General features: G+C 46.5%; 1 protein-coding gene across 6 annotated transcripts in view; it reads left to right on the top strand.

Annotated features, from left to right (window-relative positions):
- Positions 1-24822, top strand: part of LOC139276257 (ribosomal protein S6 kinase alpha-3) — a 169985-nt gene that overhangs the window by 87986 nt on the left and 57177 nt on the right. For all 6 annotated transcript variants that reach the window (XM_070893979.1, XM_070893978.1, XM_070893977.1 and 3 more), the window contains 2 exons: positions 14613-14693; positions 17718-17797. In XM_070893979.1, the coding sequence (XP_070750080.1) occupies positions 14613-14693; positions 17718-17797 (161 nt within the window). The remainder of the gene's footprint in view (positions 1-14612; positions 14694-17717; positions 17798-24822) is intronic.

Here is a 24822-nt window from a genome sequence, read left to right as displayed (position 1 = left end):
CGACACATCCCTAGGGACAGGGAGTTCCTGCACTGCCTTTCTTCTAGCCTCATCAATGGCTCTTTCTTCTGCCCTTATCGTCAGGCCCAGGAATTTTACTTCTCCTAGACCTATCTTGGCTTTCTTGGGGTTAACTTTAAAACCCCCTTCCTTCAGTAAGACCAGCAGTTCAGCCAGCAGTGGACCGTGTTCCTCACTGCTGTCTGTGAACAACAGGTCGTCCACATACTGGACCAGCTGGTGTGGTTGGCTGAAGCCTTTTAAGCAGTTCGCCATGCATTGGTGAAAGATGCTGGGACTATTATGAAAGCCCTGTGGGAGGCAGCTCCATGTATACTGCTGTTCCTGGAAGGTAAAGGCAAACTTGTACTGGTCTTCCCTCCGTACAGGGATAGACCAGAACCCGTTGGATATGTCCAACACTGAACGTGGTTGCGGATGCAGGGATTTCCCCTATCAGATCCGCAACCACCGCTACTGTGGGGGTACCAGCTGGGATGTTTTTATTGAGCACCCTATAATCCACCGTAGCCCTCGAAGAATTGCCTGGTTTCCTAACTGGCCAAAGTGGGGAGTTGACATGGGTGGCTATAGGTCTCAAAACACCCTGCTCGACAAGCGAGCTTAAAGCTGTCTCCAAATCTGCTTCTGCCTCTCTGGGAAAGCCATACTGCTTTTGCGGGCAGGACATGGGATCCCCATCTATTCTAACCTCCACTCCTGTGACTCTCCCACAATCGTGTTTATGGGTGGCAAATGCTGCAAGATTTGCTTGCACATAGGCCCGGTACTCGGCCGGGGTGTTACCGACCAGAACCTCCATGTCGTAACCCCTTTTTGGCTTCATTGTACACAGTCCCTTTTCCCTGTTTCTTATCAATAACCATGACTTCTCCCTCTTCTCCCGTGCCCACTGTGCCCCATAGACAGTGATTCCTCAAGTCTACTAGGATCTGGCGAGCGATGATGAAATCAGCCCCCAAGATCCCTTTTCCCACCTGCTCCCAGTTCATCAGGACGCACTTCCATTGTGTTTGGAGTGCTCCTAAACGAACTGCGAGCGGGACTGAGAAAAACCCAGCCTTCTCATTTCCTGTGAACCCAACTAGTTGATACGGCACCCCGTTTAATAGAGGTGAGGTTGCGGGGTACTCCGAATGGACTATCGTGCTGGGAGCACCAGTGTCCAAAAGGTAAGTATCCAATACACCCTCAACCTCCATCTTGACCCAGGGTCGTTCCCAGGGGTCGTATTCTAGTGGGCACAGGTATGAGTCTGGGCTAGTCACGGCCTCTGTACTGGCAGGGTTGCTGGTGCTTCCCTGCCTGTTGCCGTGGCTACCTTCCCAGTCCCCTCCAGCGCTGTCCTCACTGCAGCTACTATCTCTTCAAGGGATGGTGAAGAGCTCCCTCCACTTCCCCCACTCTGGGCGGCTCCTGAAGGACTTCTCCCCCCATATCTCTTTACTGGGCTCCTGAAATCCCTTTTGAAATGCCCAGCTTTCCCACACCCGTAGCACACTCCCTCCTTATCAGACGAGCGGCCACCCTCCTGGTGCCATTCCCTTTTGGGAATCGAGTTGGGTTTTACTTATTTACCTGACCTTTGTAGGTTTTCTCCACCTCCCCTCCTCCATTCCGTTGGACCAGTGCCAGTTGCCTGACCAATGCTTCCTCGGTGAGGTTGGGGTCCCGGGAATCGAACCACAGTTCTGCCCTGGCCTTGAGCCGGGGCAAGCAGTTTGCCACCAGCATCCTCGGCCAGCGGCCAGTCTGTACCGCGGAAAGATTTGCCCGGTCGAGGAGCTCCCCACAGGCTGCGTGGTATACCACCCACAGCCTGTCTGCAAACGCCTGTGGGGTTTCCCCTGTGAGCTGCCTTGTCCTTTCGACCCGTTCGAAAGGACTGCCGTCATCGAAGCCCATAGCCTCAAGGACGGCCCTCTGGACCTCAGTAAATGTGCGCTGCCCCCTCCGGCATTCTGCCGGTAGGGCCTGGTACAATTTGCTGTTCAGAGAGAAGAGCAGCAGCTTGGCTGTCTTCCTCGTCACACCCATTAATTTCCCCTGCCTGCATCACCTCCATGAAGTGGATAGACGGGTCCCCGCTGCGAGTGAGTTTGGCCAAATGGGCCACCATGGTCCTGAGTGATTGAACTCCATGGGGAATAATAAAGTCGCTCTCCACCGCTCCCTGACCTTGGCCACCTCCCTGTGGAGGACCGTACTTGCGCTGCCTGACCGAGCACATCCGCCCTGGTTCAGGATCTTTCTGTGCTGGTCCCTCTACCTCCGGCTGTCCCACCATACCCGGTGCAGCAGACAGTGCCTGGTCGCCTGATCCAGCCCTTAACTGACCCTCGGCGGGAGCCTCACATCCCTACTGCCGAGTGGGACACATTGGTCCTGCCCCCAGCCCTGGGTATGTTACTACCTGTGTGCCCCGCTCCTCCTGGTACCCCACCAGACAAACCACCGGTGCCTCGGTTGTCTCTTTGCTTTTGGATTCTCCTCTACCCCCCAATACTCTCCTTTGTCCCCTGTGCACCCTCCAGATCCTATCAGGGCAACCATCCCCTTTGCCTGGGATAGAGCGTGGATGAGAGTTTTAATCCTCTCCTGGCAGGGACTGTGATCTGCAAACTCACTGCTACTGGCCACTTTATAGGCTACCTGTACGTCTTTTAATTTATTCTCTAGTTCCCAAATTTTCCCAAGAGTTCTGTTCCCGGAGGGACCCCTTACTACCCTTGGCCTCAGTGACCTGACACTGAAGATAGTCCCGGCTATTTCGGAAGGTCTCCTCCGACTGCCGGTTCCCTTGCTGCTCCTCAGCTAATTCGGCCAGCAGGTTGACACCCAACCGCAGCTCGGATAGCAGAGAGCTCCTCTGATTTCTGAAGACTCTGTTCCAAGTCCTTCACCCGCTGGTTGAGCTTTCAGACTTGGCGGGTGAAGCAGATAAGCCAGATGGCCTTTTCCACCCTGTGGTTGTGATCCTTCCCTGCTGTCCACTGAGCAGCAGCATCCACTTGGCGCTCTGCCCGTGTGAGGGCTTGCACCCAAGGTTTGGTGAGGTTCACCTTGCCAAAAATGTATGAGGAAATTCTCTCCTCCATTTTAGTTTCCTCTCATCACCTCATCTGTTATATTAACATCTCCTGTTTGCTTATGTCCTGCCACGGTCACCATGTTCTGTAAGGGGTTCTCGGAGTGTTGTTGTGCCTTGGGTGTCTCTGGGCTTCTGCCCTCACAGCTTATGCCTGGCCTGTGAGGTACCCTGAGTGCTGCAAGAGAACCCCTGGAGAGACTGTCCACAGCTTATGAAGGGGGTTTTTGAGACTCGTGTGTCCCCACAGCTTATGCCTAGCCTATGAGGCACCTGAGAGTGTCAAACACTCCTAACCCCTTCTTCCCTTGCCTGTGACACACAGTTGAGTGTTTTTGAGACGCTCCTAGCTTCCCTTACACTGTTCTGACATAAGACTCACGATCAGGAGATGTAATACAATAGAACTGAGACAAGGTGATTCCAAGAGGAACTTAGGCTTCCAATTTATTTGTCAAGGTGTATCTCAACAAACAGCAATACACCAACAAAACAATCCCCCTAAATCCCACTAAACGGACACAATGAAAATCTTTACACAAGTTTAGCAGGACACTGCCCAACCTCCCACCTTTCCTGGCCTAACTGAGTTGGGAGTTCCGGGGATCAGAGGTTATACTCACTACTGTGCCTTCTGCAGTCTGGTTTGATTCTTCTGTCTTCGGACACCGGTTTTCCTTCAGTGTCGAGAGGCTTGCTGGTTGTTGGATCACGAGAGTGGGGAACCACACAATGCGTCAGAAACCCCTTTTTATAGCCAGATTATCCAGTCCGTGCCTCATACTGAAATCGATCCTTCCCATTGGTGGGCTTTGTGATTTTGAAAAATGCAGCAGTTTTAGATTATTGCGGGTTTTTCCCACTGATAACCTACTCAAGGTTTGAGTGGGTGTTGATTGCGTTGGCCTCCTGTAGCCATTGTGTAGGGCCTTGGGTTGTGTTGGGTTCCCTAGTTTTCTGAAGGTCTGCATAATTTCCTTCCATAGTGTAAACATGGGGAAGACAATAGCCCGATAATGGCGATGAGTCAGTCCCACCGTTTCCGAGCAAGTGCTCTCCCATTGGCTTGAAAGCCCCATGCTTCAGGCTGACTCTGTCCCACCATTGGCCCTCCGGTGTCCTTCCCCCGTCCAATCACTGCTCTGCCAAGGTCAAACCGTCTCGGTTTCAATTTCACATTGTAGCACAGACAGATCCCACAGCCCTTTTCCTTCTTGGTAATATGAGGGGGTTTTTGTCCTCCCCTACACTGGTTGGGATTGACTAATTTTCTTTTTAGGTTACACAAACTCTTGCAGTCCTGTGAACTAATATGATTGAAATGATTTTAGTTGTGGTACAGTAGCTGTGGTAATCCATTGAATATTCTCAAGATTTCTTGTGAATAAATTTATTAAATTCAGGAATCTATGCTCTGCATTGTTGTAAGTTCGTATGGGTAACTTAAATATAGTCCTGTATTCAATCATGCCAAATACCTGAAATCTTAGGTGTGTGTGTATAACATAAATGTACTTGCTGCTTCAAACAGGGTGTTCAAGTACTTCAAGCATTCTTACTCTATTCTTACATTCAACCTCTATGCATCACCGGGCAATATTCAGCTTCCTGTTTATGCTCAGTCAGGATGGAGGCTCCATGCACTTTCCTTCTCTCTCTCTACTTCACCTTCACCTGATCTGCAGGTTCTACACAGTCATAGCAGAAAGGATGACGATAATTATGGTTGAGTATACAAGATTGAGAGTGATCTGATCGAGATGTTTAAAATGTTAAATGGATTTGATTTGAGTAGGTACAGAAGTTATTTCTACTGGTGGGGAATAAAGAACAAGGAGACATGATCTTAAAATTAGATCTAGGCCATTCAAGAGTGAAATCAGGAAGTACTTTTTCCACACACAGGGTAGCAGAAATCTGGGGGGGGGGAAGAGGGAGGGGAGGGGAGGGGGGGGGGGAAGAGGGAGGGGAGGGGGGGGGGAAGAGGGAGGGGAGGGGGGAGGGGGGGAGGGGGGAGGGGAGGGGGGAGGGAGGGGGGAGGGGAGGGGGGGGGAAGAGCCTGCTGTCTGCACCAAAAAACGAAGCTGCACCTTCTGCGCATGTTACGTTTTTGACGTCATTCCAATGGACACACTTGATCAGTACAGCTCAGATTTGGCAATCGTCCATTTTTAAAGAATCGGTTGTGTCTGAGACCATTGGGAAAATCGCAGCTGGAATAATAAAAGATGCAACACAGTGCAAGGACCAAGAATTTCTTACAGGAAGAAGTGGAGGCACTAATTACTGTGATTGAGAATAGATGGCAGGAGCTGGACACTAGCAGAGGTAACACAAAAGTTCCACCCAAAGAAATGAAGAAACGCTGGAGCCAAGTTGCAGAAGATTACTGCGCAGTGGTGACCACCACGAGATCTGGAGGCCAGTGTAAAAAGAAATGGCAGGACCTTGGTCAAGTAGTTAGTGTAAGTAATATTTTCATTTACTCAATGGAATTGCAAATGTGACTAGCTGAATATGTCCTACCCAGCAGAAAGACACCCTCTCTAAAATGTTGCATTTTCATCTTTGCAGAGGAAGGTGGCACATAATAAAAGGGAAAGAACTTGAACAGGAAGAGGCCTGGTAAATCTGTACCCACTGACACACTTGGAAGAGAGGGTTGTTGCTTTGATGGGTCCTGCCTGGGAAAAAAGCAATCCGTACTGCACAAGCTGGGCCCACACTCGAGGGAGAAGGTAAGTCCAGCAAATTCATCATGGTCCTTCAAATCGGCCTGCTGCCTGGCCTGCGATGTGTGAGCCTACTCATGCCACCCACCCTCCCCCTCCTCTGCTGCTAACCATTTAACTGTTCTGTTATCTTTTGCAGAACTTGAGGCCAACCCTGACAATGCAGAAGATTCGGATGAGGATGAGCCTGAAGAGAACATCTTCCAATCCACCCTTCCAGACCAAGAACATGGGGAGGAGGGGGAGGAGATGGAGCTGGATGAAGCTCACACTGTTGTACTGACTTTGGAGGAGGTGCTGCTCATGGAGTGACAGCCCCTTCCATGACTAGTGGCTTGACTGTTGGTGGGACATTCCATGGTTTCACATCTTCCAAGTTTGTGGGTCCCAGAGGTGGGGTGCAGCGAGGCACACCCAGGGCCCCACCGTCCCAGGCTGCGGGTCCCAGTGATGAGCAGCGAGGCACACCCACGGGGAGGAGGGGAAGGAGAGCTCAACCGAGCTCAACCGTGCTCTCCTGAGGTGCAGGATCGAACAGATGTGGTTCAGATGATGTCATTGAGTGTGGAGAGCTTTGACCTTACCCGATCACTCCTGGACACCATCAGTGGAGTGAGTGATGAGGTAACAGAACTGTTGGGAGAAGTAACAGCAATGACACGAGAAATGGGAACGATATCTGGGACCATCAGTGAGGCAATAGTGGCCATGAGGGAGGGAATGTCAGAGGTAGTGCAAACCACGTCACTGACCACGAGGGAGGGAATGTTGCAGGTCGTTGAGACACTCTGGGCGCATGACGGACGGCATGTTGGACTTAGCTGCTGCAATAAGGGAACACACCCAGACCCCGCACCCATTGACAGAATCAACTCTCACTTCCACTCCAATCCCCACACCAGCCTCTGAGGAGCCCAAAGCTGGGCCCTCCAACTTGCCACCTGATGCTGACGCCGCCACCCCCCCCCCCCCCCTGCCCCAAGAGGTGCACAGTACCCGAGATGTTACAGAATAAGCTTGATATCAAGCCCAGAAACACTGTGCCACTGCCTGCAGGCAGGGGTGGTGGAAGTCCAAGACCAAGCGCAGCGGGCGGTTTTACAATAAGGGGGATGAGCGATGGTGCAGCCTTTCTTTGCTGCTGTTATTATTATTGTTACTATTGTAACTGTTCTCAAATTAAAAGTTTTTTGTAAGTTATGTAAATTTACATGTTTTTAAGTGATATTAAAGTAAAGTTTGATACAAGAATAATTGTATTTAAGTTAAGTACATTGTAAACTTTTGAATAAAATATATTTTATATTAAAACTGAATCATGTTCCATTAACACAACATGATGGAACAGCTCCAAACAGTAAACATGTCCTTGTGGAATAGTTGTCGCTGAGCCCTCAGGCATCAGTAAAGCGTTCACGGATGAGCTGCTGGTGCTAGGCTCGAGCATTTGTTAAAGGGGCTCAGTGGCCTACCCTCCTCCGCCGTCGTGCTCCGGCCTCAGGCACTTGCATGGCTTCCTCATCCTCGTCGTCCTCCTCCTCCTCTTGCTCGTCACCTGCATCTTCCACATCATTATCATCGGCCACTCTCACTGCAGGTGGGTCTTCCACTACCAAGTGCTGCTGCCCCATGATGGCTAAGTTATGCAGCACACAACTGTGAACTGACTGACAATTTCAGGGAAGTACTGAAAGTAGCCTCCAGAATGGTCCAGGCATCGAAAACACAGTTTCAATATGCCAATGGTCCTCTTGATGCTGTGCATCGCAATGTACAACATGTCCCTATTGTATTGTCAGCTTCCGTCAAGTTTATGCGTAGAGGCGTCATGAGTCAGGTGGCGAGGCTGTACCCTTTGTCTCCCAGTAGCCAGCTGTGCCCTTCTGGCTGCTGCTGAAATATGGCAGATATAACGCTGTCACGTAGGATGAAAGCATCATGGGTGCTGCCAGGGTATCTTGCATCGACTGACATGATATGATGCATATTGTCACACATGAGCTGCACATTAATGGAGTGGAAGACTTTTCTGTTCCTGTACATCTCTGAATCCTTCAAAGGTACTCACAAGGCGATGTGGGTACAATCAACGCAGCCCTGTACCTTTGGGGAAGCGAGCAATCCTGGAAAAGCCCACAGCCCTGTCGTGGATTGCTTGGGCAGTCATGGGGGAACTTTATGAAATCATTCCTATGTGCGTACAATGCAGCCATGACTTGGCGAATGGAGGCATGTGTTGCATGTTGAGAGATGGTGCACACATCCCCAGTTGTAGCTTGAAACGATCCTGATGCATAGAATGAAAGTGCAGCTGTAACCTTCTCTGCAACTGACAATGCAGTCCTTCTGATGCTTCTAGGTTGCAGGTCTGTTTTGACCAACTCACAGATCTCACTTACAACTTATTTGCGAAATCACAGCCTTCTAATACAGTGGAGGTACGAACGCCTGTCTCGATATACCCGAGGTTGGTAAGGCCTCCTGCCCAGCACCCTGCGGGCTCTGATGTTCCTGATGCGATGGTCGAATTATTTGTCTCCTATGTAGTACCATGATGCAGAAGGCTTGCATAAGGTATGACATTGTCAGTATTGCCCCCGTACTTAAACTTAACCTTTGAAAGAAGCTCAAAACAGCAGGAAACCTAAAAACATAGAAAATAGGTGTAGGATTAGGCCATTCGGCCCTTCGAATCTGCACCACCATTCAATATGATCATGGCTGATCATGAAACTTCAGTACCCCATTCTTCCTTTCTCTCCATACTGCTTGATCCCTTTGGCCATAAGGGTCACATCTAACTCCCTTTTGAATATATCTAACGAACTGGCCTCAACAACTTTCTGTGGTAGAGAATTCCACAGGTTCACAATTCTCAGTGAAGAAATTTCTCCTCATCTCGGTCCTAAATGGCTTACCCTCTTATCCTTAGACTTGTGACCCCTGGTTCTGGACTTCCCCAACATTGGGAACATTCTTCCTGCATCTAACCTGTCCAATCCCATCAGAATTTTATGTTTCTATGAGATCCCTTCTCATTCATCTAAATTCCAGTGAATATAAGCCTAGTCGATCCAGTCTTTCTTCATGTCAGTCCTGCCATCCTGGGAATCAGTCTGGTGAACCTTCGCTGCACTCCCTCAATAGCAAGAATGTCCTTCCTCAGATTAGGCGACCAAAACTGTATGCAATATTCAAGGTGTGGCCTCACCAAGGCCCTGTACAAATGCAGTAAGACCTCCCTGCTCCTATACTCGCATCCTCTCGTTATGAAGGTCAACATGCCATTTGCCGCCTTCACTGCCTGCTGTACCTGCATGCCAACTTTCAATGACTGATGTACCATGACACCCAGTTCTCGTTGCACCTCCCCTTTTCCTAATCTGTCACCATTCAGATAATCTGCCTTCCTGTTTTTGCGACCAAAGTGGATAACCTCACATTTATCTACATTATACTGCATCTGCCATGCAATTGCCCACTCACCTAACCTGTCCAAATCATTCTGCAGCCTCTTAGCATCCTCTTCACAGCTCACACTGCCACCCAGCTTAGTGTCATCTGCAAACTTGGAGACATTGCATTCAATTTCTTCGTCTGAATCATTAATGTATATTGTAAATAGCTGGGGTCCCAGCACTGAACCTTGTGGTACCCCACTAGTTACTGCCATTCTGAAAAGGACCCGTTTATTCCTACTCTTTGCTTCCTGTCCTCCAACTAGTTCTCTATCCACGTCAATACATTATCCCCAATACCATGTGCTTTAATTTTACACACTAATCTCTTGTGTGGGACCTTGTCAAAAGCCTTTTGAAAGTCCAAATACACCACATCCACTGGTTCTTCCTTGTCCACTCTACTAGTTACATCCTCAAAAAAATTCTAGAAGATTTGTCAAGCATGATTTCCCTTTCATAAATCCATGCTGACTTGGACTGATCCTATTGCTGTTTTCCAAATGCACTGTTATTACATCTTTAATAATTGATTCCAACATTTTCCCCACTACCGATGTCCGGCTAACCGGTCTATAATTCCCTGTTTTCTCTCTCCCTCCTTTTTTTAAAAGTGGGGTTACATTAGCTACCCTCCAATCCATAGGAACTGATCCAGAGTCTATAGAATGTTAGAAAATGACCACCAATGCATCCACTATTTCTAGGGCCACTTCCTTAAGTACTCTTGGATGCAGACTATCAGGCCCTGGGGATTTATCGGCCTTCAATCCCATCAATTTCCCAAACACAATTTCCTGCCGAATAAGGATTTCCTTCAATTCCTCCTTCTCACTAGACCCTCGGTCCCCTATTATTTTTGGGAGGTTATTCGTGTCTTCTTTAGTGAAGACAGAACCAAAGTATTTGTTCACTTGGTCTGCCATTTCCTTGTTCCCCATTATGAATTCACCTTATTCTGACTGCAAGGGACCTATATTAGTCTTCACTAATCTTTTTCTCTTCACACATCGATAGAAGCTTTTGCAGTCAGTTTTTATGTTCCCCGCAAGTTTACTATCGTACTCTCTTTTTCCTCTCCTAATTAAACCCTTTTCCTCCTCTGCTGGATTCTAAATTTCTCCCAGTCCTCAGGTTTGCTGCTTTTTCTGGCCAATTTATATGCCTCTTCCTTGGATTTACTTGGAAAGTAGGCAGCCAAGTTTGCAGTTGTGTATCTCCAGGTCTGTATGGATGGACCACACCCAAAGGTTTTGTGACTTCTCCTTTCTCTCTTTTCCCCCCTTCTTAATTGGAGTCTTGTGACTTCTCATTTAGAGACCGCATGGATGAACTACAACAATTGTACATCCCTATCTGGCGTAAAAATAAAAAAGGGAAGGTGGCTATCAAGGGAAATCAGGGATAGTATTAAAGCCAAGGAAGTGGCATACAAATCGGCCAGAAATAGCACTGAACCCAGGGACTGGGAGAAATTTAGAACTCAGTAGAGGAGGACAAAGAGTTTGATTAGGGCAGGGAAAATAGAGTACGAGAGTAAGCTTGCAGGGAACATTAAGACGGACTGCAAAAGCTTCTATAGATATAAAAGAGAAAAAGGTTAGTAAAGACAAGGGTCGGTCCCCTGCAGTCAGAATCGGGGGAAGTCATAACTGGGAACAAAGAAATGGCAGACGAATTGAACAAGTACTTTGGTTCGGTATTCACTAAGGAGGACACAAACAACCTTCCGGATATAAAAGGGGTCAGAGGGTCGAGTAAGAAGGAGGAACTGAGGGAAATCCTTATTGGTCGGGAAATTGTGTTGGGGAAGTTGATGGGATTGAAGGCCGATAAATCCTCAGGGCCTGATGGACTGCATCCCAGAGTACTTAAGGAGGTGGCCTTGGAAATAGCGGATGCATTGACAGTCATTTTCCAACAATCCATAGACTCTGGATTAGTTCCTATGCAGTGGAGGGTAGCCAATGTAACCCCACTTTTTTTTTAAAAAAGGAGGGAGAGAGAAAACAGGGAACTTATAGACCGGTCAGCCTGACATCAGTAGTGGGTAAAATGATGGAATCAATTATTAAGGATGTCATAGCAGCGCATTTGGAAAGAGGTGACATGATGGGTCCAAGTCAGCATGGATTTGTGAAAGGGAAATCATGCTTGACAAATCTTCTGGAATTTTTTGAGGATGTTTCCAGTAGAGTGGACAAGGGAGAACCAGTTGATGTGGTGTATTTGGACTTTCCGAAGGCTTTCGACAAGGTCCCACACAAGAGATTAACGTGCAAAGTTAAAGCACATGGGATTGGGGGGGTGTGCTGGCGTGGATTGAGAACTGGTTGACAGACGGGAAGCAAAGAGTAGGAGTAAATGGGTACTTTTCAGAATGGCAGGCAGTGACTAGTGGGGTACTGCAATGTTCTATACTGGGGCCCCAGCTGTTTACATTGTACATTAATGATTTAGACGAGGGGATTAAATGTAGTATCTCCAAATTTGCGAATGACACTAAGTTGGGTGGCAGTGTGAGCTGCGAGGAGGATGCTATGAGGCTGCAGAATGACTTGGATAGGTTAGGTGAGTGGGCAAATGCATGGCAGATGAAGTATAATGTGGATAAATGTGAGGTTATCCACTTTGGTGGTAAAAACAGAGAGACAGACTATTATTTGAATGGTGACAGATTAGGAAAAGGGAGGTGCAACGAGACTTGGGTGTCATGGTACATCAGTCATTGAAGGTTGGCATGCAGGTACAGCAGGCGGTTAAGAAAGCAAATGGCATGTTGGCCTTCATAGCGAGGGGATTTGCGTACAGGGGCAGGGAGGCGTTACTACAGTTGTACAGGGCCTTGGTGAGGCCACACCTGGAGTATTGTGTACAGTTTTGGTCTCCTAACTTGAAGGATATTCTTGCTATTGAGGGAGTGCAGCGAAGGTTCACCAGACTGATTAAAGGGATGGCGGGACTGACATATCAAGAAAGACTGGATCAACTGGGCTTGTATTCACTGAAGTTCAGAAGAATGAGAGGGGATCTCATAGAAACGTTTAAAATTCTGACGGGTTTAGGCAGGTTAGATGCAGGAAGAATGTTCCCAATGTTGGGGAAGTCCAGAACCAGGGGTCACAGTCTAAGGATAAGGGGTAAGCCATTTCGGACCGAGATGAGGAGAAGCTTCTTCACCCAGAGAGTGGTGAACCTGTGGAATTCTCTACCACAGAAAGTTGATGAGGCCAATTCACTAAATATATTCAAAAAGGAGTTCGATGTAGTCCTTACTACTAGGGGGAATCAAAGGGTATGGTGAGAAAGCAGGAATGGGGTACTGAAGTTGCATGTTCAGCCATGAACTCATTGAATGGCGGTGCAGGCTCGAAGGGCCTACTCTAGCACCTATTTTCTATGTTCCCTCCCCACTCCCCGGGCTCCAAGCCTTCCGATTGGCTCTCCTCTCGCCTCCCTCTTGCCTTTACTAATTGGAGTCTTGTGACCTCTCTCCCTCTCACCTGCTTTCCGGGCTCCAAGCCGGAATCCGATCGGCATCTCTCTCTCGCTCTCGCTCTCCGCCATCCCCCCCCCCCCCCCCCCCCCACACACACACAAACTTGTTTTGTAGCCGGGCCCCTGTGTCCGGGCGCGGGGCCAATTCTGTCGGCCAAAGTTACGTCCCTCCAGCCCTGCTTCAAGACTTTAAAAAATGAAAGAACTTCTGAAATCCAACAAACTTACACTTCTATGTTGACAGGTTTAAAAAAAACTTTTAACTTTATTATTGATCTTGACTCCCTCCAAAATCTTCGATTTAAAAACAATGGTGTCTTTCAGCGCAAATTTGTGACTGTGCGCTGGTTTTCTCAGCTTACCAGAAGGTTTTTTGGGAGTGGCCAGATACGCCAAACTACGAACAATTGGAAAAAAATGGTGCAGACATGAACGTTAAAAAAAAAAACTGGCCTCGAAAAATCGTAACTAAGTCAGTTATGCTGGCGCAGATCGCAGGGGGAAACTTTGGAAAAAAATAAATATGCCAAAAAAACCAGCGCAATTTAACGGGGCAGATTGAGCCCAATGGTTGTGAAGACAATTGGAGCTTTCAAGACTCAGATTAATAGATTGTTAGGTAAGGGTATCGAGGGTTATGGAGCAAAGGAGGGTCAATAGAGTTCAGATACAGATCCACCATAATCTAATTGAATGGCGGGGCAGGCTCGAGGGACTGAATGGCCTACTCCTGTTCCTCCATTCCGAACTACATTGACCATGAAAACCTTGGTTCTTGTACATCTGGCGGTTGTGCAGTAGCTCCCTGATCACACTCCTCACAGAACTGGCAACTTCTCTATATATTCTCAATATACAATGGAGTCTGGCTGGCGTTTGGCTTGGAAGCTAGAAGGAGATGGTTTTCACCTTTGGTAATAGACACTTTGGCTTCCAGAAAGCCGCCTACAAACAGGAATTGCATTGTTTGAAGAATTTTGTTCAGTGGTGATCTGCTCAGCATCTCAACCCTGTATCTTTGATGGGGTTTCTTCAATATATTACTATGCAGTTAAAGCCTAGTTGTATTTGCTTCGTAGCTATAAGTAGTTTTCCATGTTCCTCTTTAAGCCATCCTTTGATTTCACATTTCATGAAGGTGGTTGCCCTTTCCCCAATTTTTGGTACCTCCGTAGGATTTCAGTCTGATTCCTACCAAACTCCTGTAGTTCCCTCTCAGCTTCTTAGTTCACGTGATCTGAAAACTTTTTTGCTGGTTGTACTGGTCTCTATTCAGAATAAATGAGACGCTTGTTGTCAATTCGCCCAGCTCCTGACATTCTGATTGAGTTGTACTTCAACTGCAACCCAGATTCTGGGATGATTTAGTTTTTGATTTTAACTGTTAGTTGTCCTCTCACAGTAAACTACTCAGATTGAGAGTTGAGCAGTGTACATTTTTTGGTCTCACTGCTGTAGCACAGCATATAGAAAACCATGATTTGCAATAAGAAAACATTACCTGCAACCAAATTACCTGCAACCAAAGACTATGCATCAATAGGAGAAAATGTGGAGAATGTAGCTCAGTCAACATTTTTTTTTAAAAAAGCTAGGTTATTCATTTCCTTCATACTCGAATTTGTGTTGCACGTTTTACGTATGTTTTGAAGTTTAATATGTTTGTAGCATTCAGTCTGCAATGATTTTATGAATGAACAAACAAATGTTCAATGGTACTTCAGTCTTATGTGTACATTTATTGTCACTACCAACCTTGCTTACTAAAGCATTAATAAAACTTGCATTCTACATTATTTTGAACTTTCATTCCAGTAAGAGATCGAGTTCGGACTAAAATGGAACGTGACATATTAGTTGAAGTGAATCATCCATTCATTGTCAAATTACACTATGGTGAGTTTGTGTTTTTTTTTAAAAAACAAGTGAAGTTTATGTAAAGGTACTAAATTTAAATTACAATAATCCTGGTTTAGTCAGTTTATCAGTAACCAGATATCATCAGTTGCTGAAGCCATTTGTATCCTGACATCTTTCAGAACAAGAACTTTTGGAATATAAGGAGGAGATTCCTGCTCCAATCACTGACGTTTGACAGTGATGTGTTGTCCCCTCCCCCCAGCCCCAGGAAAAATGATTCTGCTATATAGACCAACACAAGGGAAAAACCTATTTGACCTCTTCCTTACCAATCTACCTGTCGCAGATGTATCTGCCCTGTCTTCACACTGAGGACACCCTCCATCTTGTTGTGTGGTACTACCACCGTACTAAATGGGATAGATTCCAAACACATCTAGCAGCTCAAAACTGGGCATCCATGAGGCGCTATGGGACATCAGCAGCATCGGAATTGTATTCCACCACAATCTCTAGCCTCATGGACCGGCATATCCCTCACTCTACCATTATCATCAAGCCAGGGGACCAGCCCTGGTTCAATGACGTGTGCAGAAGAGCATGTCAGGAGCAGCACCAGGTGTACCTAAAAATGGGGTGCCAACCTGGGGAACTGGAACACAGATAGGGCTCCGACAACACCCTGGCTGTCGTACTGAAGACTTGTGCTCCAGAACTAGCCACACTTCTAGCCAAGCTCTTCCAGTACAACACTGCCATTTACCCAACAATGTGGAAAACTGCCCAGGTATGTCCTATCCACAAAAAGCTGGACAAATCCAATCCGGCCAATTACCGCCCCATCAGTCTATTCTCACTTTACTGATGATTGATGTCAACAGTGCTATCAAGCAGCACTTGCCAATAACCACCTCACCGATGCTCCTTTTCGGCTCCAGTCCTCATTATAGCCTTGTTCCACGCATCGACAAAAGAGCTTAATTTCTGAGGAGAGTGTGACTGTCTTTGACATCCAGGCAGCATTTGACCAAGTGTGGCATCAAGGAGTCCTCGTAAAATTGAAGTCAAATGAGAAACGAGGAAAACTCCACTGGCTGGAGTCATACCGAGCACAAAGGAAGATGGTTGTGATTATTGGAGGTCAAACATCTCCGCCCCTGGACATCGTTGCAGAATTTCCTCCGGCAGTGTCCTAGTCCCTACCATCTTCAGCTGCTTCGTCAATGACCTTCCCTCCATCATAAGGTCAGAATTGGAGATGTTCGCTGATGATTGCAGTATTCAGTTCCATTCGCAACTCCTCATAATGAAGCAGTCCATGCCCACATGCAGCAAGGCCTGGATGACATTCAGGCTTGGGCTGGTAAGTAACATTCGCGCCGCACAAGTGCCCGGCAATGACCATCTCCAACAAGTGAGAGTCTAACCACCGGCCCTTGGCATTACCATCACCGAATTCCCCCATCCTTGGGGTCACCATAAACCAGAAACTTAACTGGACCAGCAGCATAAATCCTTTAGCAACAAGAGCAGGTCAGAGGCTGGATATTCTGCGGCGAGTGTCTCACCTCCTGACTCGCTAAAATCTTCCCACTGTCTGCAAGGCACAAGTCAGGGTGAGATGGAATACTGTCCACTTGCCTGGATGAGTGCGGCTCCAACAACATTCAAGAAGCTCGACAGCAGCCCATTCGATTGGCACCCCATCCACCACCTTAAACGTTCACTCCCCCCACCACCGTGGTTGCAGTGTGTACCAGCTACAAGATGCACTGCAGCAACTTGTCAAGGCTTCTTCAGTACCTCCAAAACTGCGACCTCTACCACCTAGAAGAACAATGGCAGCAGACGCATGGGAACGCCACCTGCAAGTTACACACCATTCTGACTTGGAAATATATCGCCGTTCCTTCCTCGTCTCTGGGTAAAAAATCCTGGAACTCCCTCCCTAAGAGCACCATGAGGGTACCTTCACTACATGGACTGCAGCAGTTCATGGAGGCAGCTCACCACCACCTTCTCGAGGGTAATTTGGGATGGGCAATAAATGCTGGCTTTGCCAACGCAGCCCACATCCCAGGAATGAATTTAAAAAAAAAAATAAGTATGACCCTTGAAGGTACAAGAAGATGCTGATAGAATTGTATCCCAGCAATTGTATCGGCACCTATAAGAGAGTAGTATATCACTTTTTTAAAAAAAAAAACATAGATTATCTCTTCATTATCACATTTGGCTCGGATTTTGCGGTAAAAATATCGATGAGGCTATTGGCACTCATTGTTATTGAGGAGTAAATCCGGAGTCCACACATACACAGTAAAACCTAGAATCGGGAAGTTGCTGTCCAAGATGCCCTGCTGTTGCACAAGCTGCATTACACCGGTACCTCACTGATGGAATCGGCATTAAAACACATGAATAGTGTGAAGTTGCGGTACTTATTAGATACCAAGTAGATAGTGACTAAACCTGTCAGAAAAAGTTGGGGCTTGTCCATTCACATGTAAGTGAATCGTTACTCCTGGTCTCTGGATTACTAGTCCAGGAACAAAACCATTAAGCTATTGTACCCCATACTGACTCATTCCAGTAATTGATGTACGGTGTAGGGGTTCTCTAATACAATTCCTGGGTCTCACTATTGTTCCCGTAGATAGTGGGCAGGAGAAAGTGTACTCTGAATCATAGGGGATGCTGAATCTGAGAAAATATCAAGGATGGAACCCTAAAAACATGATGGCAAGTTAACTTGATCAAGCAAAAGGTAAATGAGAAATACGGTAGCATCCAGGTTTACAGAGCTGAAATCTTCTAAACCTTAAGTTTATTCTGATGGTTCACAATTGATATCTATTGGGAGGGGAAGCCTAAAATTAAACCATATATAAGGCGAGATTTATTTACAAACCGGTGACAACATAGAGCTTCATACAATACACTAGTTAACCTATGAACCTTATCTAGATTATTTAGCGAATAACCTTCACTGCTGACTTTTTTTTAAACTCATGCTCTTTTTAGAAAAAAAACATTTTTTAATTAACTATCTTTTCAAAGCTTTCCAGACTGAAGGGAAGCTCTACCTTCTGTTGGATTTTCTCAGGGGAGGAGACTTGTTTACACGGCTATCCAAAGAGGTAAGAACTTCACCTGTGCAATGCATTTTATCCAAAATAGAGCATATGGAGTAGAAACATGCAAAAGAACCAATGAACATATTTTATGCTTTGAAATATGTTGAGTGCATTTATCCAGGCTTGGTGCAACAGTAAGAGACTTATAACGTTGCTAAAAAGAGCAATAACCCTGAGAATTTTAGAATTCAGCAAAGGAGGACCAAGAAATTGATAAAGAAAGGGAAAATAGAATGAGAGTAAATTATCGAGAGACATAAAAACAGACTCTAAAATCTTCTATAGGTATGTAAAAAGGGAAAAAATTAGCAAAAGTAAATGTGGGACCCTGAAGTCTGAGATGGGAGAAATTATAATGGGAGTAAGGAAATGGCAGAGAAATTAAACAAATATTTTAATGTAAGAAATAGGAGTAGGCCATTTGGCCCCTTGAGCCTGCTCTGCCATTCAGTAAAATCATGGCTGATCTGATCATGGATTCAGCTCCACTTCCCTGCCTGCTCCCTATAACCCTTTACTCCCTTATCGCTCAAAAATCTGTCCAACTCCACCTTAAATATATTCAATGACCCAGCCTCCACAGCTCTCTGGGGCAGAGAATTCCATAGATTTACAACCCTCAGAAGAAATTTCTCCTCATATCAGTTTTAAATGGGCGGCCCCTAATTCAAATACTATGTCCCCTAGTTTTAGTTTCCCCTGAGTGGAAATGACCTCTCTGCATCCACTTTGTCGAGCCCCCTCATTATCTTATAAATTTCAATAAGATCACTTCTCATTCTTCTGAACTCCAATGTGTATAGGCGCAGCTTACTCAACCTATCCTCATAAATCAACCCCCTCATCTCCGGAATCAACCAAGTGAACCTTCTCTGAACAGTCTCCGATGCAAGTATATCCTCCCTTAAATACGGAGACCAAAACTGTACGCAGTACTTCCAAGTGTGGCCTCACCAATACCCTGTACAGTTGTAGCAGGACTTCTCTGCTTTTATACTCTCTCCCCTTGCAATAAAGGCCATTTGCCTTCCTGATTACTTGTACCTGCATACTAACTTTTTGTGTTTCATGCACAAGGGCCCCCAAGTTTCTCTGTACTGCAGCACTTTGCAATTTTTCTCCATTTAAATTATAATTTGTTTTTCTATTTCTGCCAAAGTGGATAACCTCACATTTTCCCACATACTCCATCTGCCAAATTTTTGCCCACTCATTTAGCCTGTCTGAATCCCTTTGCAGATTTTTTGTGTCCTCCTCACAATTTGCTTTCCCACCCATCTTTGTATCATCAGCAAACTTGGCTTCATTACACTCGGTCCCTTCATCCAAGTCATTAATATAGATTGTAAATAGTTGAGGCCCCAGCACCGATCCCTGCGGCACCCCATTAGTCACTGCCAACTGGAAAATGACCCATTTATCCCGACTCTCTGTTTTCTGTTAGTTAACCAATCCTCTATCCATGTTAATATATTGCTCCCAAACCCATGAGCTTTTATCTTGTGCAGTAACCTCTTAAGTGGCACCTTATCGAATGCCTTCTGAAAATCACATCCACTGGTTCCCCCTTATCCACCCTGCTCGTTACATCCTCAAAGAACTCCAGCAAATTTGTCAAACATGATTTCCCTTTCATAAAACCATGCTGACTCTGCCTGATTGAATCGTGCTTTTGTGTCTATCTTCACAGAAGAAGACGCACAAATTCTCCCGGAAATAGTGGCATACCAAGGGTCTAACGAGAATGCGGAACTGAAAGAAATTAGTATTAGTAAAAATATAGTACTGAAGAAACTAATGAAAGCCGATAAATCCCCTGGGCCTGATGGCCTTCTTCCTAGGGTTTTGAAAGAAGGTGGCTATAGAAATGGTGAATGCATTGGTTGTCATCTTCTAAAATCTATGTAATTTTGGAACGGTTCCCGCAGATTGGAAGGTAGCTAATGTAACCCTGCTATTTAAGAAAGGAGGGAGAGTGAAAATGAGGAACTTACAGACCAGTTAGCCTGACATCAGTAGTAGGGAAAATGCTAGAATCTATTATTATTAAGGACGTGGTAACATAAAATAATTATAGGATTGGGCAGAGTCAACATGGATTTATGAAAGGAAATCATGTTTGATGAGTTTTTTGAGATAACTAGCAGAATAGATATGGGGGGGAACCAGTGGATGTGTATTTGGATTTTCAGAAGGCATTCGATAAGGTGCCACACAAGAGGTTATTAAACAAAATAGGGGCTCATGGGATTGGGGGCAATATACTTGCATGGATTGAGGATTGGTTAATGGACATAAAAAGAGAATAGGAATAAACAGGTCATTTTCGGGTTGGCAAGCTGTAACTAGTGGGGTGCCACAAGGATCGGTGCTTGGGTCCCAGCTATTCACAATCTATATCAATGATTTGGATGAGGAAACCAAATGTAATTTAGCCACGTTTGCTGATGATACAAAGCTAGGTGGGAATGTAAGTTATGAGGAGAATGCAAAGAGCCTTCAAGGGGATATAATAAACAGGTTAAGTGAGTGTGCAAGAAAATGGAATATAATGTGGAGAAATGTGAAGTTAACCACTTTGGTAGGAAAAATAGAAAAGCAGAGTATATTTTTTAAATGGTGGGAGATTGAGAAATGTTGGTGTTCAGACGGACCTGGGTGTCCTTGTACACGAATCACAAAGTTAACATGCAGGTACAGTAAGCAATTAAGAAAGCAAATGGTATGTTGGCCTTTATTACAAGAGGATTTGAGTATAAGAGTGAAGACATCTTATTGCAATTATATAGGGCCCCAGTGAGACCGTACCTGGAGTATTGTGTACAGTTTTGGTCTCCTAACCAAAGGAAGGATATACATGACATTGACTGAGTGCAACAAAGGTCATGGCTGATCTGGTCTTGGGCTCAGCTCCACTTCCATGCCTGCTCCCCATAACCCTTCACCCCTTATCGGTCAAAAATTTGTCTTATCTCCATCTTAAATATGTTCAATGACACAGCCGCCACAGCTCTCTGGGGCAGAGAATTCCATAGAGTTAAAACCCTCAGAAGAAATTCCTCCTCATCTCAGTTTTAAATAGGCGACCCCTTATTCTGAAACTATGCCCCCTAGTTCTAGATTCCCCCCACGAGAGGAAACATCCTCTCTGCATCTACCGTGTCGAGTCCCCTCAGTACCTTGTATGTTTCAATAAGATCACCTCTCATTCTTCTAAACTCCAATGCGTATGGGCATACATACAAAATTCTTACAGGGCTTGGCTGGGAGGGAGGATGTTTCCTCTGACTGAGGAGTCTAGAACCAGGGGGTCACAGTCTCCGAATAAAGGGTCGGCCATTTAGGACTGCGATGAGGAGAAACTTCTTCACTCAGAGCGTGGTGAATCTTTGGAAGTGCCTACTCCAGAGGGCTGTGGAGGCTCCATCTTTGAGTATATTCAAGACCAAGATCGATAGCTTTTTGAATATTGAGGGAATCGAGGGATATGGGAATAGTGCAGGAAAGTGAGTGGAGTTAGAAGATCAGCCATGATCTTATTGAATGGCGGAGCAGCCATGAGGAGCCGAATGGCCTACTCCTGCTCCTAAATCTTGTGTTCTTATGAAACACCAAAATTCTCAACTCAAGACAAACGAGCAGCTTGAAATAGTAAGTTTAGTAAATAGACTCTGCCTCCTTTACATCTTTCAGTTGCGGCACAATGATCAGCTTCCCAAACTCCACACAATGGCCCCAAGTTTCGTGCCGCGGCGAAAACGGCGCACCTCGGAGCTGGGCGCCTGTTTTTCGCGCCTAAAAAAAAAGTCCGATATTCCAAGGAGCTCGATGTCTGCTTGGCGCGGCGCGCTCATCGCAGCAGGGGGCGGAGCCTAACACTCGCGCCGATTTTCTAAGCAGGGGGCGGGTACAATTTAAATTAGCCTTCGTGGTGCCGGCAACCCTGCGCGTGCGCGTTGGAGCGTGCGCGCACGCGCAGTCTCACACAAACATTGGCACTCGGCCATTTTTAAAAATACTGCAGAAAAAGTGAAGATTTGTTTCTTGGACCCCTGCAAAGGCTTGTAATTTAATTTTTTTTGATATTTCTGTGTGAGGGAGTGCTTTTAGCAGCACTGCTGAATAAATCACCTGCTGAAATCAGTGAGTTCAGCTTTTCACTGCTAAACTTGCAGAACCGGTGCTGCATTGGTGCATGCAAAGTAAGGACTGTGTGTTTGGAGAAATAAGAGTGCCAATTCAACTTTGCAATAATACGTGGTGTTGACAATGCAGCACCCATTCTACAAATTTAAATATAAAACTGTCGATGTGGCTGCCTCTCCCTGTCCAAATGGCCTCAGTCCCCCTCACAGCTCGAAGGCTGTTGCTGTATCTTCGGCTGCCGGCCAACCACTGACGCCGCTGATATCCTGTGGCCGAATGGCCTCGGGTCCGTCCGCTGCTGATTCTTTGGCTGCCGGCCAGCCACTGACGCCGCCCCTAAAGCGTGGCCGAATGGCCTCAAGAACCTTAATGAGCTGTGTGTGTCCTGCGTTGATTCTTCGGCTGCCGGCCAGCCACTGACGCCGCTGCTATCTCATGGCCGAATGGCCTCACATCGGTCCGCTGATTCTTCGGCTGCCGGCCAGCCACTGACGCGCTGATATCTCATGGCCGAATGGCCTCGGGTCCGTCCGGTGCTGCTGCTTCGCGGCCAGCCACGAAGAGAATGAAGGCCTGCCTCAAGCACTGCAGCTCAGCTCGAAGCTTGCTGCCGCTGCCGTCGAGACACTGACGCCACACCCCTGCCTGTCTCCAACATGAAAGGCCTGCCTGAAGCACTTTCACACAGGTAGGAACATAGTTTATTTAATCTTTTCTTTGCTTATAAATTTTTATTCAGGTTGGATTTATTTGTATAATATTTGTATAAATATAACTAAGGATTGATTATAGAATTTAATGACTTCCCTTCCCCCCCACCTCGTTCCCTACGCCTAATTTGTAACCTACGCCTGATTTTCTAAAGTGTAGACAAGGTTTTTTCGATGGTACAAAAATCTTTACTTACTCCATTCTTAGTTAGTTTGGAGTAAGTTTTCACTCACGAAACTTTGAAATCAGGCGTAAGTGGCCGGACACGCCCCCTTTTGAAAACAAATTCTGTTCCAAAGTGAAACTGTTCTACCTGACTAGAACTGGAGCAAACTAAATGTGGAGAATTCCGATTTCTAAGATACTCCGTTCTACACCAGTTGCTCCAAAAAAATCAGGAGCAAATCATGTGGAAACTTGGGGCCTTTACTACTGGGTGATCTACTTTGAGATAATTACCTGAAATAAAACACAAAATTCTACTGAGTAAAGAGGTGAGTGCCTCTCTACCAACCCTGTACAGTTTAGAGCCCCTGTTCAAAAGACAAACTGAAATTTGGTTACATCCCATAATAATTGTGTAAAGAGTTCATACAAATGTTTGAATCCCTCCAATCAGGTTTCTGTTCTTGCCACAGTACTGAAACCGTTCTTATCAAAGTCACCAATGGCATCTTGTGTCTGTGACCATGGTAATCTATCCCTCCTCATCCATCTCGACCTGTCTGCAGCCTTTGACGTGGTTGACCACGCCATCCTTCTCCAACACCTCTCCTCCATCGTCCAGCCGGGTGGGACTGCACTCACCTGGTTCCATTCTTAGTTATCTTAGAGTCACCTGCAATGGCTTCTCTTCCTGCTCCCATACCATTACTTCTGGTGTCCCCTAGGATCTATCCTTGGCCCTCGGCAACATCAACCTGAAAACATAACGTCAGGTTCCACGTTTATGCTCAACACCTAGCTATACCTCATCACCATTTCTCTCAACCCCTCCACTGTTTGATTTGTCTCACTGCTTGTCCAACATCCAATACTGGATGAGCAGAAATTTCCTCCAACTAAATATTGGGAACATTGAAGTCACTGTCTTATGTCCCCACCATAAACTCCATTCCCCAGCCACTGACTCCATTCCTCTCCCTGCCAACTATCTGAGACTAAACCAGATCATTTGCAACCTTTGTATCGTATTTGACCCTGAGATGAGCTTCCAACCATATATCCGCTCCATCACTAAGGCCACCTACTTCCACCTCCCATAACCTCGCCCAACTCCAACCCTGCCTCAGCTCATCTGCTGAAACCTTCATCTATGCGTTTGTTACCTCTGGACTTGACTATTCCAATGCTCTCCTGGCCGACGTCCCATCTTCCACCCTGCATAGGGCCCAAGTTTCCACATGATTTGCACCTGATTTTTAGGAGCAACTGGTGGAGAACGGACTATCTTAGAAATTGCAATTCTCCACATTTTTTTTTGCAGTTCTAGTCAGTTAGAACAGTTTCACTTTGGAGCAGAATTTTTTCTTCAAAAGGGGGCGTGTCCGGCCACTGACGCCTGATTTGAAAGTTTCCACAGTGAAACGTACTCCAAACTAACTTAGAATGGAGAAAGTGAAGATTTTTGTAAAACTGAAAAAACCTGTTCTACACATTAAAAATCAGGCGCAGGTTACAAATTAGGCGTCCAGAACGAGGTGGGGGGAGGGGGAAGGGAAGTCATTAAATTCTACAATAAATCCTTATTTATACTTGTACAAATGTTATACAATAAATCCAACCTGAATAAAAATTTATAAGCAAAGAAAAGATTAAATAAACCATCTTCCTACCTGTGTGAAAGTGCTTCAGCCAGGGAGAGTTCTGCAGTCAGCCTCAAGTTGAGGCAGGCCGTTCCCGCGGGGGGGGGGGGGGGGAGGCAGCCGTTCGTTCCCGCGGGGGGGGGGGGGGGGGGGGAAGGCAGCCGTTCGTTCCCGCGGGGGGGGGGGGGGGGGAGGCAGCCGTTCGTTCCCGCGGGGGGGGGGGGGGGGGGGGGAAGGCAGCCGTTCGTTCCCGCGGGGGGGGGGGGGGGGGGGAGGCAGCCGTCGTTCCCGCGGGGGGGGGGGGGGGGAAGGCAGCCGTTCGTTCCCGCGGGGGGGGGGGGGGGAAGGCAGCCGTTCGTTCCCGCG

The sequence above is a fragment of the Pristiophorus japonicus genome, chromosome 11, assembly GCF_044704955.1.
Source record: "Pristiophorus japonicus isolate sPriJap1 chromosome 11, sPriJap1.hap1, whole genome shotgun sequence".
Lineage (NCBI taxonomy): Eukaryota > Metazoa > Chordata > Chondrichthyes > Pristiophoridae > Pristiophorus > Pristiophorus japonicus.
This window is presented reverse-complemented; position numbering and strand designations above follow the sequence as displayed.